Source organism: Bufo bufo, chromosome 2 (genome assembly GCF_905171765.1).
Source record: "Bufo bufo chromosome 2, aBufBuf1.1, whole genome shotgun sequence".
Lineage (NCBI taxonomy): Eukaryota > Metazoa > Chordata > Amphibia > Anura > Bufonidae > Bufo > Bufo bufo.
The window spans coordinates 638,315,551-638,331,373 of NC_053390.1; the positions used below are offsets into that span (position 1 = coordinate 638,315,551).

The 15,823-nt window shown below is 42.2% G+C and overlaps 1 protein-coding gene across 3 annotated transcripts in view; it reads right to left on the reverse strand.

Moving 5' to 3' along the window:
• INPP4B (inositol polyphosphate-4-phosphatase type II B) overlaps positions 1-14,860 on the reverse strand; it is a 698,485-nt gene extending 683,625 nt beyond the window's left edge. For 2 of the 3 annotated variants that reach the window (XR_005776353.1, XM_040418489.1), the window contains exon 1: positions 14,521-14,858. Coding sequence is in view for 2 of the 3 variants with exons in the window: in XM_040418489.1 (XP_040274423.1) it covers positions 14,521-14,611 (91 nt within the window). In the remaining variant the exon portion in view is untranslated. Of the gene's footprint in view, positions 1-14,520 lie in introns of all 3 variants that reach the window. The other variant, XM_040418490.1, reaches the window with a different exon arrangement.
• Positions 14,861-15,823: the final 963 nt, after the last annotated feature.

Genomic DNA, 15,823 nt, shown 5'->3' on the forward strand with positions numbered 1-15,823 from the left:
ACACGTTTGTGTGCAGGAGGCCTAACAGGGTGGGAGCTCCCTCCCCCATTGGGCCACTGTACTGCTGTGGCAAAATCCCAATGGTTTCCATGGCAACCAGACGCCTTCACAGGCATCCAGCTTGCCACTGGCAGGAGCCTTAGTGTAAAGTCACAATACACTGCAGGGTTATGGTTCCAAAAAGTGTTAAAAAAAAACAAAAACAAAAAACATTTAAATAAAAATAATCAAACTTTTTCCAATAACCGCACATTTATAATTGGGTAAAAAAATAAAAATAATAATAAATAAATAAATAAAATGCCTCACTTCCCCAAATTGGTATAAAATGTGATCAAAAGAGCCATATGTACCCTAAATTAGTACCAATTAAACCGTCACCTTATCCCGCAAAAAATGAGCCCCTAAATAAGACAATCACCTAAAAATAAAATAAATATAGCTTTCAGAAAATAGGCACCCAAAAACGTTAGTTTAAAAAAAAAAAAGTTTTTATTGTGTAAAACCGAAATAAAATAAAAAATGGATATGTTATGCATCGCTAATCCATTACAACCTGGTCTATAAAAATATCTCATGATCTACCCCTTAAAATGAATGCCGTAAACATAAAATAAAAACTGTCCCAAAAAAGCTATTTTTTGTCACCTTACATAAAAAAAGCGTAATGCCAAGCGATCAAATATCCAATATAGACCAAAATAGTACCAGTCGCCTCATCTAACTAAAAAAATGAGATCCTACATGAGACAATCACCTAAAAATTTTAAAAAAATATGGCCTTCAGAAAATGGAGACACAAAACAAAAACAAAACAAAAAAATAGACATATTAGGTATTGCCGAGTCTGTAACAACCTGCTCTATAAAAGGAGCACATGATCTTACCTGTCAGATGAACATAGTAAAACACATAAAATAGAAACTGTGCCAGAACAGCCATTTTTTTGTTACCTTGCCTCACAAAAAGCATAAAATCGAGCGATCAAAAATCATATGTACCAAAAAATAGTACCAATAAAACGGTCACCTTATCCTGTGGTTTCCAAAATGGGGTCACATTTTGAGAGTTTCTATTGTAGGTGTGCATCAGGGGGCTACAAATAGAGATGGCCTTGCGGTTCGCCCCGCGGTCGTTTCGCGGCAAACTTTGCTCGTTCGCTGTTCGAACAGGCGAACATATGGCGATGTCCGCCGGCGCCATATTCTTTGCATTGTGCAGAACTTGGACCCATGACACATCCATCAGGTGGGACAGGACAGCCAATTGAGATGTTTCAGCACATGGACACACCCCATACCCTATAAATAAACCCGATCTGGCCACCATTTTACATTCAGTCTTTTGGCGATGTAGGGAGAGGTTGCTGTGTGAAACAGGGACAGACTCTTAGAGACACCAAACGCTAGCTAATAGGGTGACAAAAGACAGTTTAAGGACTGGTATAGGTGTGCCATTGATAGGTGTGATATACTGAGGGGTGTGATATACTTAGGCCCCTTTCACACGGGTGAGTATTCCGCGCGGATGCGATGCGTGAGTTGAACGCATTGCACCCGCACTGAATACCAACCCATTCATTTCTATGGGGCTGTTCACATGAGCAGTGATTTTCGCGCATCACTTGTGCGTTGCGTGAAAATCGCAGCATGCTCTATATTCTGCGTTTTTCACGCAACGCAGGCCCCATAGAAGTGAATGGGGTTGAGTGAAAATAGCAAGCATCCACAAGCAAGTGCGGATGCGGTGCGATTTTCACGCACGGTTGCTAGGAGACGATCAAGATGGAGACCCGATCATTATTATTTTCCCTTATAACATGGTTATAAGGGAAAATAATAGCATTCTGAATACAGAATGCATAGTAAAATAGCGCTGGAGGGGTTAAAAAAATATAAAAAATAATTTAACTCACCTTAATCCACTTGCTCGTGCAGCCCGGCATCTCCTTCTGTCTCCTTTGCTGAACAGGACCTGTGGTGACGTCACTCCGGTCATCACATAATCCATCACATGATCTTTTACCATGGTGATGGATCATGTGATGACCGGAGTGACGTCACCACAGGTCCTGTTCAGCAAAGGAGACAGAAGGAGATGCCGAGCTGCGCGAGCAAGTGGACTAAGGTGAGTTAAATAATTTTTTATTTTTTTTAACCCCTCCAGCCCTATTGTACTATGCATTCTGTATTCAGAATGCTATTATTTTCCCTTATAACCATGTTATAAGGGAAAATAATACAATCTACAGAACACCGATCCCAAGCCCGAACTTCTGTGAAGAAGTTCGGGTTTGGGTACCAAACATGCACAATTTTTCTCACGCGAGTGCAAAACGCATTACAATGTTTTGCACTCGCGCTGAAAAATCGCGGGTGTTCCCGTAACGCACCCGCACATTTTCCCGCAACGCCCGTCTGAAAGAGGCCTTATAATGGGCTTTCTAACATAGAGAGTATATTATAGTGCATTTGTATTGTGCAGCAGTTGTGTGCGGTTCTGCTGCGATACTGCAGCTATACAGAGGGACAAACAATATTGGAACATCTAATTGCAACTGGTGTGATATACCAGTTGCCCCGAAAAAAATCTGATTGAGGCAGGGGTGTGATATAACTATAATATAATTTCTATATAGTGCATTTGTATTGTGCAGAATTTATGTGCGGTTCTGTTGAGATACCGCAACTATACAGAGGGACAACTAATTGCAACTGGTGTGATATACCAGTTGCGCCCCAAAAAAAAAACTCTGATTAAGGGGTTCTATATACCTGCTTTCACAAATACTGCTCTTCTATAGGGACTTTGTCACAGGGTCATTTTGAAAATGACAAGCAGAGGAAGAGGCAGGCCATTCCACAGGGGTGGTAGGGGTCGGGCAGGTGCACCAGGCCGGAGCCTAAGAGTGAAGTTGGAGAAGGTGCGTGTGATTACATCAAAGGACGCACCAGAGTTGGTTGAATGGCTCACTCAGCCTTCCGCTTCTACACTCTCCTCACTCTCTGCTGTGTGTACCCCCTAAGACACCACCACCACCACCACCATAGCCCCTCCACTGGAGTCAGAGGAATCATTTTACCATCAATTCCCAGAGGTTACCGATGCGCAGCCATTTTTGGCATCGGATGAGGAAGAGGCGGTAGCAACGCCCGCCACGCAGCGGACTGACCACAGTACCCAGATCAGCCTAAGGAGGGTGGTCCCCGCTGTTGCTGCCTACTCCGAGATCTCTAATGTCAGTGGTAGTGAAGGTGACAATGATGACGTGTCGATGAACGTCACGTGGGTGCCCACAAGAGAGGAAGAGGAGGGGAGATCAGAGGGAGAAACGGAGCAGCAGATAGGGAGGAGAAGGAGGAGAAGCAGGCAGAATTCGCAGTGCACAGAAGGCAAAAAGCAGACTGCAAATGTATTTTGAGCGAGCCATCCACCATGCACGGTCACATCTTGCACTCCCAGGACGTCGTGGCCCAAATGTTCCAGCATAAAAAAATGATGACGCCGGATAATCCTCTTGCCCAAAGGCTGACCGCTGGCTTGTCGGAACTGCTAGCCCGCCAACTACTGCCATATAAACTGGTGGACTCGGAGGCCTTTAGAAAATTTCTGGCCATTGGTACACCGCAATGGAAGGTCCCTGAAGGGAAATATTTCTCCCAGAAGGGCATCCCTGAACTATATGGCCACGTTCAGCGGTAATTAAATATATCTCTGGCACACAGTGTCGGTGCCAAGATACATCTGACCACAGACACGTTGTCTAGCAAATAGGGGCAGGGAAGGTACATAACAGGTACATAACTTTTACTGCCCACTGGTGAACCTTCTGACGGCCGTCAAACATGTAAACCGTGGCACCCGTGTGGATTTGGTGTTACTGCCACGGATTGCATGCAGGCCTGCCTCTTCCTCTCCTCCTCCTACTCCATCCTCCATCTTCTCCTCGGCTGACTCCTCCTTTTCCACTGCTATTGCCTCTTCCCCTGCACCCCCTAAGCTCCCCAGAACCTATTCGACGTGCCAGTTGAGACGTTGCCATGATGTGCTGTGGCTGTTGTGCCTGGAAGCCAAGAGCCACACCGGTCCCTCACTGCTTTCAACTCTGCGGTCCCAGGCCGATCAGTTTCTAACCCCGTTCAATTTGACAGTTGGTAAAGTGGTGTGCGACAATGCTGCCAATCTGCTGAGCGCGCTGAAACCGGGAAAAATGACATACATGCCATGCATGGCACTCCTCCTGAACTTAGTCTTGCAGCGATTCGTTGCCAAATACCCCAGGGTGCAGGACGTCTTGCGGCAGGCCAAGAAAATCTCTGGCCATTTTAGATGATCTTACATGGCCATGGCTCGCCTTGCTGACATTCAGCGGCGACACTATTTACCCGTCAGACGTCTGATTTGTGACTGCCCGACGCACTGGAACTCTACCTTGTATATGCTTGATACTCTTCCCCAGTAGAAACATGCCGTTAATGACTACCTGTATGAACTCTGCGGCAGGACAGGCTCTGGGGAGCTTGTTTTTCTTCACCACACCAGTGGCTGCTCATGCGCAACACATGCAGACTTCTGTGGCCATTTGATGAGATCACCAAACTGGTCAATCGCAGCCAGGGCGCCATCAGTGACATCGTACCTTACGCCTTCTTTCTGGAGCGTGCATTGCATCATGTCATTGATCAAGCAGTCGAGGGGCAGGAGCAGAAAGATGTGGAAGTCGCAGGACCAGTACTGGGTGGCAACGTACTTAGACCCCCAGTACAAACACAAAATGGAGGACATGTTACCAGCATCACAGACGACTGTCAGAATGCAGCATTTCCAGGCCTTGTTGTGAGAGATTCTGCATTCTGCTGTTGCGGGCGCTGGCAGAGGAATTTCCACCCACAGAGAAACAGTTGCGAGTACCAATCATACAGCGCATGCAAGAAGAGGGCAGTTTGAAGATGTGTTGGTCACTTAAGATATGAGATCATTCTTGCAGCCAACCCATCGACAGCCGCCATTCAGATATAGACTCAGTGAACGCCTAGACCGACAGGTGTCTGACTACAATCCAATGTTAACCCTTGCTGTGTTACAGGAAAAATTGGATTAAAATGAAAAATCTGCCTAAACGGTTAACAAAGTTTGAAAAATTTGTTTTTAATAACTTGGAGTGTAATTTCTAAAATGAAGTTATTTATGGGTGGTTTCTACTATGTAAACCCCACAAAGGGATATAAATCCATTTTTATTTTATCATTTCATTTTACTACGTGCATTTTGGGAAGTGGCAGTACAAATTAACTTTTTTTTATTGTTTATTTTTATTATGGGGAAAGAGAGTGATTTGAATTATTATAAATATCTATTTTTTATATTTTTAAAAACTTCTTTAATTTTCTTATCTTCATTCCCCCCTTCCCCCCAGGGGACCTGTACATGCAAGAATTAAATTGCTTTTTCCACACACTAATGTGTTTTAATACATTCAATTATGAGAAATTCAGTATATTCCAATGAAGTACTGCCACCTTTTGGACAACATTGGAATATACCTGTGACAGACTAAAGGCCTGCCAGGCCTATTACTAGCAATGAACGGCTTCTCCAATGTTTTTACGGGAAAACCACTCAGGTCTAAAAGCCACTTCAGATGCCATGGTCACAATTGAGGGGTTAAATGTCTGCGATCGGCCGATCACATACATTAGCCCGGGTTTCTGTTGTATGACAGCTATGATGCCCGCTATGCTCTGGAATGGGTGTCATCTTTAAATGGGGGTGTCAACATTCCTCTTGCACCCAAACTCTTCTTATTTCTGTGGCCAGACCTTCCATGGCTGCTTTGCCACTGCCTGGCCCTTTCAGTCAAAGTGAGGGACTGGCCACAGAAATAAAAAAAAGAGCTTGGGTGCAACAAGAGGAACCTCATTGCACCAAAGGCCTAATTTGCATTTTAAGAAAAAGTAAAGTAATTCAGGAACGGAGCCTTGCATCAACAAAAGAAAAACTGCATTTTAAGCAGGTGAGCTACAGCTATGTTTCAATGCATAAGGAGATCACTGGTATTAGATTCACTTTAACAGAACAGGAGGATGTCATTCGTCTCTTTAAAGATGGCGCCTGATCCAGTGTGGAGCAAGCACAATAGCTGCTGGGTGCCTGCTGTTTCACAGTAAGCATTGCATTCTTGGTGACAGGTCCTCTCTATTCAAGGCAATAGGACAGGGCAGGACTACACAAACAAACGTGTTCACAAAGAAACTGAGATAATCTGATTAACATTTGCTGTATGCCCTCTTCCTGTGTCTTTTAACCCTTAACAATTTCATTTAAACATGGTGCCCGCTCAGCCATGAGGCCCGCTGCTCATGTCTTCGACTGACAATAATGCAGATCACAGGCATTTAACCCTTTAGGTGCCGTGGCCAAGCATTACCACAGCATCTAAATGGTGAAAAACCTGGAAGTCGATCCTTCCGGCCCATCCCCTTCCTCGTCCATGCCACACCTACTTTTTTAGGCCTGGCATGAGGGGGAAAAGCTGCAGATTGCAGGGCAACTAACTGTTGCGTCACAATCTGCGCCTGTAATACGCCTAATATAGGCATTATTCATGATAATTAATGACCCCGAGTCTCTCTGAAGAGACCCAGAATAGTAGAGCTGCAGTTCCTATGTTGGCCTGCAGGTGTCTGGCCAACATAGGATAACAGCAAATTCAATTTATACTGTAGTTCTATGGAACTATAGCTTAAGCTAAAAAAAAAAAAAAATCTGACTAGATAGTATTGTAGCCTCCCAGAGGGGCTAAAGTTTTTTAAAAAAAGTTAACAAAAACGTTAAAAAGTATAAATTATATAATCCTCTGGTATCCAAGAGGTTAACTGTGCTCTATGTAACTCTCAGTCAGGGTGTAATACACTCTCCACTATCCAATTCTTCTTCCTTTCAAAATTTCTCAACTGGCAAAAAACTCATGGAAATTTGGCTTCAAGAATCTGACACCAATTTCCCTGCTGCTTATGATGGGTCACTACTTTTCCCATACTATTGATGACATGGTGGAGGAGTAGGCATACTTCTTTCTCCACAAGGCTCGCTTCAGGTCATTTTCTCTGTACCCATGCCCACATTCCCTTCGTTTGAGGACCACACCATCATCCGGCAACAATCTTGATCTTCTTGATTTCTGATTTTATCAACTTGTCCTTTCCATTTTCTGACCACAACCTTTCATTTCCTATCAAGATATTTATTATTCTCATGACACTTTACTTTTCACACACACAGACACCTACATAACATTAACACACATCAATTTATTAACACTCTACAGTCATCTCTTCCCTCTCCTGTTTTGATCTGGCTGAAAATCATTACAACTAGGCTTGAGCGAATCGACCTTCGGATCATAGATTCAAAAGTCGATTAGTTCAAAATCTTACATTTTTATGCTGCATCCATACAGAATTAAAATGTATTGGCTCCGTGGTGCCAAAGTTTTTCTCACCCAAGAGACTTCAGTTAACCCCCTAACTGTTTTGCCCCAGTCCAGCTCCAGCAGTGGGAAAAGTAGTTAACTGGAGGGGAGGGCTGCTTTAGATGCTGCTACATCTTGAATGGTAGCAGTTAGAAACATGCAACTGACATTCTAAGCTTTCAGACAATACCAGAATGACAGCAATATGTTCACTACAGGGGAAGATATCACTGGTAAAAATCGGGATGCAGTGAATGCAGCTGAAAGTAAAAGTAAAAACAGGTTTTACCAGCGATTATTCCCGACTTGATTTCTAACAGTGATTTTTCCTCAGTTGCTTATACCTTGGACTGTCAGCTTTCAAACAAGACCAGTTCTATGTTTCTAGCTGCTACCATTCAGGAGATAGCAGCATCTAAAGCAGCCCTCCAGTTAGCTACTTTTCCCACTGCCCGAGCTGGACTCGGGCAAAACAGGTGGTTAATTCCCACTGTATGCATATCTGCGTATTGAAAAACAATTTAAAATAGCAAACTGAACAGGGGCTTGGTACTGGCTGGTACCACAACACCAAAGCCTGGAGTTCGGACTGCAATATTAAATTGTTTTTCAATGTGCAGATACTATATGCATACAGTAGGAAATAACAGAAGCTTTGTGCGACTTTGAGCAAAGCGATCGCGGCATCTGTGCGGTTGGGCAGAGGGAGGCGGCGCCGTCTGCCATCTGTTTGAAGCCTCTGCAGTGAAATTGCAGGAATCCAATTGGTTAACAAGACAACCTGGGCCCTGCTAGAGGTTCCCAGGCCTGTCAATGTAAGGGCACTTTCACACTAGCGTTATTCTTTTCCGGCATTGAGTTCCATCCTAGGGGCTCAATACCGGAAAAGAACTGATCAGTTTTATCATAATGCATTCTGAATGGAGAGCAATCCGTTCAGGATGCATCAGGATTTCTTCAGTTCAGTATTTTTGCCTTTTCAGGACGGAGATAACATGCTGCGGTTTCATCTCCGTCCAAAATTCCGGAATACCGGATCCGGCATTTTTTCCCATTGACATGCATTAATGCTGGATCCAGCCCCGAGTGTTTCCGGCAAAACAGATCCGTTTGTGCAGTCTGCGCATGCTCAGGCCGCAAAAAATGTGAAAATAAATAAATGCCGGATCCGTTTTTCAATGCATTTGTCAGACAGATCAGGATCCTGATTCGTCTGACAAATGCCATCAGTTTGCATACGTTTTGACGGATCCGGCAGGCAGTTCCGGCGATGGAACTGGCTGCCAGAATCCTCTGCCGCAAATGAGAAGTGCCCTAAGCTTCTAGCTAAGCTGTGCACGAGGCATAGCTCATCAGGGAGCACATTAGAATCCCATTCACCCACCATATTAGATCTCATATTATGGCGAATAGGACAAAGGATCAAAAGATCCCAGGTTCTAGCTCCCTAAGGGGGGTTAAATGTTTCTAATTAAAACAATTTTAAAAAAAAAGTTAAAAAAAATAATAATAATAATAATAATATATATTTATCTCTCCTGACATGCTTATTTTAATAGCTACATGCATTCCCTATGTAATAACAATTTGAGAGCATCTATTCTTATGACTTTATGTTGTACAATTCCTGTATTATTTCAACTCAACGTTATGAACGAATTGCTAGAAGACTGCAGTAAGCATACAGAGGGGAGGTAACCAGTTGGGTGTGAGACTGTCCAGGTACACACCCCCAACTTGTTACCACCCCTTGTACCGTTACTGCAGACTGCAAATAATTCATTCATAACATCTAGTAGAAATAATAAAGGAATGGTACAACATACAGACATAAGAATAGATGCTCCAGAAGTGTTATTACAGGGGGGGAATGCATGAAGATATTAAAACAGGCGTGTCAAAATAGTCACCTTCTAGTCACCTCATCCTCCCAAAAAAGTTGAACAACAATGATCAAAAAGTTGTATGTAACTCAACAATGATACCAATAAAAATTACAGTTTGTCCCACAAAAAACAAGCTCTCATACAGCACCGTAGACCGAAATATAAAAAAAGTTATGGTTGTCAGAGAACGGCAATGCAAAGAAAATTTGATTTTTTTTAAAAGGTTTTTGTTTTATAAATAAAACTACCCAGGTTTGGTATTGCCATAACCTTATTTAGCTGCATAATAAGGATGTCATGTTATTTTTAGCCCTCATTGAATGCCGTAATATCAAAACCCCAAAAACCTTTTTTTTTTTTTTTAAGTTTTTCCCCACAAAGAATTTTTTTCTCATTTTCAACTACAAGACATGGTAAATTAAATGGTACCAGTAAAAATGCATATTGTCTGGCAAAAATAAGCTCTCATATGGCCATAGGAACAGAAACAAATTATGGCTATTAGAATGTGGGGAGGAAAGAAATCAAAAATGCAAAAATGAAAATATGCTCAGTCCTTACGAGTTTAATAATAACCCCATTATGTACCTACTCACATAATGGACAACATGAGTTTAATATAAGGTACATGATGAGGTTAAATAGTAATTAACCCCATCATGTGCTTCACATTAACCCCATGTTATCCATTATGTGAGGAGGTAGTTGATCGGTTACTATTAATGTGAGGCATATGGTTTTAGCAGACCTCCATGTGCCTAACATTATTAGTAAGTGACCCCATCAAGGACCTCCTCACATAATGAGCTCAGAAACATGAGGTTAACGTGTGGGTATTTTTTGTAATATTTTTTTTTGTGTAGTATCGAATGGTATCGAGTATCACAATACTTTTTCTTTGTATCAAAGCCATATAAAAATTTTGGCATCATAACAACTCTGGTGCACAGTCAAGTTGAATACATTTATTGAATGGAATGATCTGCCCTGTTTGTCCATTAGAATTGTACTTTAGGCTTTTGTAGCATTAGGGCTCATGCACACAACCGTATGTATTTTGCGGTCCGCAAAAAATGTATCCACAAAAACTATGGATGACGGCCGTTTGCATTCTGTATTTTGCGGAATGGAACAGCTGGCCCCTAATAGAATAGTACTATCCTTGTCCGTAATGCAGACAATAATAGGACATGTTATTTTTTTTTTGCAGAATGGAAATACGGACATTCGGAAATGGAATGCACACGGTGTAACTTCCGTTTTTTTTTGCAGACCCATTGAAATAATAGGTTCTGCATACGGTTTGCAGAAAAACTTGGAACAGACATGGAAAGAAAATACGTTTGTGTGCATGAGCTCTTGCTGTAACTTTTCTGGAGACTAAGATAACATAGAATAAATATCCATTGGCCTGGAACCTGTTGGTACAGAATCCTTGGATCCTATTACACAATTCAGAACACTTGTCTCACCTTGTGGTGAAATTTTCCAGTGGATTACAAATTTAGTTGGCATTCTATTTTAAATTTTAAGGCTAGTTTCACACTAGCGGCAAGGAACTCTGGCAGGCTATTTCGGAAAGTGAACAGCCTGTCGGATCCGTGCTGCCGCTAGTTCACGCGTAGTTTTATTCCGGCCGCCTCTCGGCATGTGGGGGCCAGAGCGGTAGTGTGGGGGGCACACGCGCACTAGCGGCAGCACGGATCTGACAAGCCGTTGACCTGCCGGATCAGCCTGCCGGAGTCCCTTGCTGCTAGTGTGAAAGTACCCTAAAACAGTATAACATTTTATTGAGTTTTCTTATTATTTATAGTTTTCTTATTATTTAGTTATCACAAAAAAAAAAAAAAGGCGGAATTACCCACCCAACACTGGCTGAAGCTATTGAAAGTGGTTTGGAACTTTCCTATGAAATTCATTGTTTGAAAATCCTCTTAATGGGTTGGCAAACAAGTACTTAAGAGAAGGAAACATAAAGCCCAAAGTAAAAGGATCATTCGTGCCAAATGCAATTATAACAGCAACAAAACAGAGTAATTTGTATTTTATGCATTACAATGTGTAAAGCAAACGTAATGCAGATTAATGCAAAGAATAGAAGTAGAAAGGGGTTGGAAATAAAACTGAACAAAACAAGATATTCAAATAAGATGTGTACCCTACAGTGAAGTAGCTAACAGAGCAATGTAGGAACACTGCAGGTTTTATTTGCTCACATAATACATGAGTCATCCTATTTTTTATCATTGCAGGATACATTAATTCTATATATAGTCTATGGTACAATCCTTTCTATGCTTTGATCAGTTGAAGGATGAGTAATAGAGATTATCATCACCCACATTTCATCACTGGTTGGATTCTAGTGTACCTTACTTTACTTCTTTACAAAGTTACCAATGCTTTGTGTAGCATCCATTAAGCCTACTGTGTTCTCTACTCAAAAGAGTTCTAAAATAGTGACAGCTCTTGGAGTTTCTCCATTAGATTTCTAGAGGGCATGTATTCCAAAGGGTAAAGTGGTTCTTTTAGGCTCAGTTCAGACCTGAGCGTTCTGAAAGGAGCACTCTGTATGCGCGATTGTACGGGCGTTTACAATCGCGCATACAGAGACAAGCGTACACACAGTGTCGCGCGTTCCCGAAAGTCTATGTACGGGAACGCGCGACAAGCGCCCAAAAAAACGCTCCTGTACTTGTTTGAGCGTCGGGCGTTTTACAGCGTGATCGTACGCGCTGTAAAACGCCCAGGTGAGAACCATTCCCATAGGGAAGCATTGGTTTCTCCTTGTTGAGCGTTTTACAGCGCGTAGGAACGCGCTGTAAAACGCTCAGGTCTGAACTGAGCCTTACAATTCCTAAATCAGCAGGTGGCAGTAGCCTTGGGTTATATGAAGTCTTTCCAAGTTTTGCATGTGATTCTTTAGATGTCCCCTGTGTGGTCCACTTCTGACAGACTCACATTTTGCAGGATGAGTGGAGTCCATTCACAAAGTCTATTCTCCACACTATTCATGAATGGACTCATCAATCTTTAAAGCCAAAGAGTATCATGATAGACTCAATCTGAATACATATCATTCAGCAGAATAGTTTTACTATTATTTTTTGTTATCTTTCCCTGACATGAGTGGTTGCACGTCTATCACAACTATACCATAAACAGGCAAATATTTATTATCCTCTACATACATGACCATAATAAAATGGCCAACATATCTAAAGTGGTGAAGGCAATACGATCTACTGTAGGTATCCTCTTCTGAGAGAAGTTATAACAATAACAAAGACAGGTGCACTCTGCGGTCTTACTAACCCTCATACTGGTGTAAAATTGAGAGATTAGCCAACATATCCTACTTGGAGGACATTCCTGAGAGAAGCACCAAGGAATGTCCTGCAGTGCTCCTTGTAGTAGATTCCTAGCAGTTTGAATCTTTTCTTTAGACCCCACACTCTACTTTTCGCGAGAAAATTATGTGTGCATTTAAAGAACATTACATTAAACATTTTCTCTGCAAATTTGGTACCTTCCGCAGCTGACAATATCTGCAGGCTTCTAGTGAAATCAACTGCACGTTACAAAGAGGTAACTGCTACTGAACAGAGCTTCAAAATATCCCACAGCACAGCTATCTACTTCCAGATGGCAAACATACAAAAACTCCACATTGCATGTAAAATATATTGGATACAATAGTGTTAGACCCTGTAGCTTGATGCCTGTCTCCTGCTGCCAAATTGTGTTGCTATGGACACGGGATAAGACAGGGCTAAGACCGAATTAAAACAAAATGTGCAAGGCAAAGATACACTAGACACGTTGAAAATATAATTACCATCATTTAGTCACACATACGGCGGGAGGAAATAAACCAGGATAACATAAACATTCATCAAGCCTGGTCATTAAAGAGCTTCCAGGCTCCGAACTGCTTAGGAAAATATAAATTAGTGAAATTGTTCCCACTAACCAGTGATGTCTTCACTTAATAGCCCTATCTGTGTATGTGTGAGGGTTAAATTCCTATTCAGGTAAAAAAAACAAAAAAAAACCCATAGAAATCAACTTTGCTCCGAGCTCTGACAGATGAGAGGTTCAGAACACATCATAAGGCTCTAGACTAGAGAAGCTGCATTATGCGGAGCATCCGGAATGTGCTAAAGGTTTATTGGATTACTACCTACACTATTCCCCATGTTACGGAACAGCTTCCTGCAAATTCCTACATGACAAACTCATTCAGTCCAACCGGTGGGCTGCTGACAACTGAAAAACCATCACAAAATAAAGCCACGCACTAACATATACAGATGTAGAAGAGCTGATGTCTAACATCTGCAGTCCTATGCAAGATGACAGATAATATACACTGGGGCATCACAATGATTTGTGTTGTGCTTATGCATGATCATATGGCAGGTGTGTCCTAGGACATGTATGTTGGATTATGAACTTTGTGCCTATTCTAGTACTCTGACCAAAGAGCATTTATGGTAACCATCTTCTACCCGTACTACTCTGCTGGCCAGGTAATAGCTTAGGAGGCGGTTGACAACATTTTTTTAGGAGATTGTATTTTGGGGGTTGCTGAGGATTGTGCTGTTGAGTAGGAAACCAAGTGAAGATCACTTAATGCTCCTCTAACTGTTGTGGACCCCCTAAAAGTTTAATGAGATACATTTTTAAAAAAAAGACACCCCATTCAGCATTTTCTGTATGCTTAATCCACTTTACACCCACATATAGCATAACGAGTCTATGATTTATGTGCATATTCCAAGCCATAACCCACTTCAGCTATATATTTATATCATGGTATTATTCAGCCCTGCTAAAAGCAAGGGACAACAGATGAGGGAAGTGAAGTTGCCTACTCAGTGAGACAGGTCCACAGTTTAAGGAACACATATCCAGGGTCTATTAGGTGAAAAGGCTCCATTCAGTCATGATTCATAAGGCTCTGTTAGGCATGCAGGATCACATATAGCATCAGCTTCCCTTGGCTGCAGACATAGCAGCCTTCAGCTCAAGCTGTGTGAAATCAGCCCAGACCTTGCAATGCACCAGCTGATAAAGGGTTAAAGGATGCACTTTGCGCTCCAGGAGTGCATGCACAACACACATGAATAATAGCATGCCAATGGAAGGTGCTGCACTTACTTGTACACTGTGATACAACAGCATTCTCCCCTTCTGCTGGAGAAATCAGATCCTGGGCTGAATCACAAGTCCTTTCCTCCTTTATCTCCATGATCAGCTTGGTGAGAGTATTCAATCTCCTATGTGATTTGGCTTCTCCCAGTGCCACTGTCCAAGATCTGCAATTCACCTTGGCTATGGCTTGAGGAAAGAGCTCTTCAGCCACCTAGGCAAGAGAGGGGCAGGTAGCAGATAGCAGCAGAAGTGATGCTGTGCCTAATGCAGACCATTCTACATGTATCTTCCCTGTCACTGGAGCACACACCTAACACACCTCTCCACAATCAATCCCCTGTTGCTTCTTGTTCAGCTCCTGCACAGTCCAAAGCTTCACAGCAATTAATGCATTGGGAAACTAGGTGGCAGAATGATCAAACCTTCCCTGGTCTACAGACTGTGCTGCTCAGCTGGCAGCTGCTGGGGCTGCAAACTTTAACAAGAATTCAATACATTAGCTGCAGCAGCAGGATGACAGAGGGACTTAGGGAGGTGAACATGTCCATCATCTCCTCTATTAGCCCTGTCCTTTATGCTAAGCTTCCCATCTATCCATGTCACCATGTGGGGAGAATTCAGGATGACACAGCATCTCCAGCAGGCAACAGGTTGAATGTGGGAAATGCCAGCCTCATTTACTTCCCCAGGGTGTCTGTTGCTGTTATGCCTGATAAAAGTCATAATTGTTTCATGAGTGACCTTCTGGGAAGAAATTCCAGAGCTGATCAGGAAATGGTGGAAGATGTGCTTCTCCTTATTTCTCTAGCAGGAGCCATTTTCAGTCTGTTAAAGTTAATGAGCCATATTTGAAACAGACATACATTCATTAGGACACAAATAAAAGAACTGACTGTTACCAGCTGCCCCTTAAATGGCACAATATTGGGAAATGCAAAGTACTGCGTCTTCTGCGATTTCACCCCCCCCCCCCTCCAGCTTTTGCTTTGTCATTTTCTCAGAAACACATTACATTGCGCCGTAGAATGCTCTGCATTTTACAATGAGGTCACAGTATGTAAATCCACGGTTGGCAATTTCATTTTTACCCAATTTCCGGTTATTATACATGTATATATGTAGATTATTTAGAATGGCAGTGGATACCTGAGTGCTTTGCCTACAGTAAATTATCCATGCATTTTATTCTATAGCTACAAATATTCTACTCCTAGAAGAGAATGTCTCACACCATTATATCTTTAAATGGTTTATTTGTCTTAAATTATCAGTATATAATACAATTTGTAACCCCTTTCCTGTGGGTCCT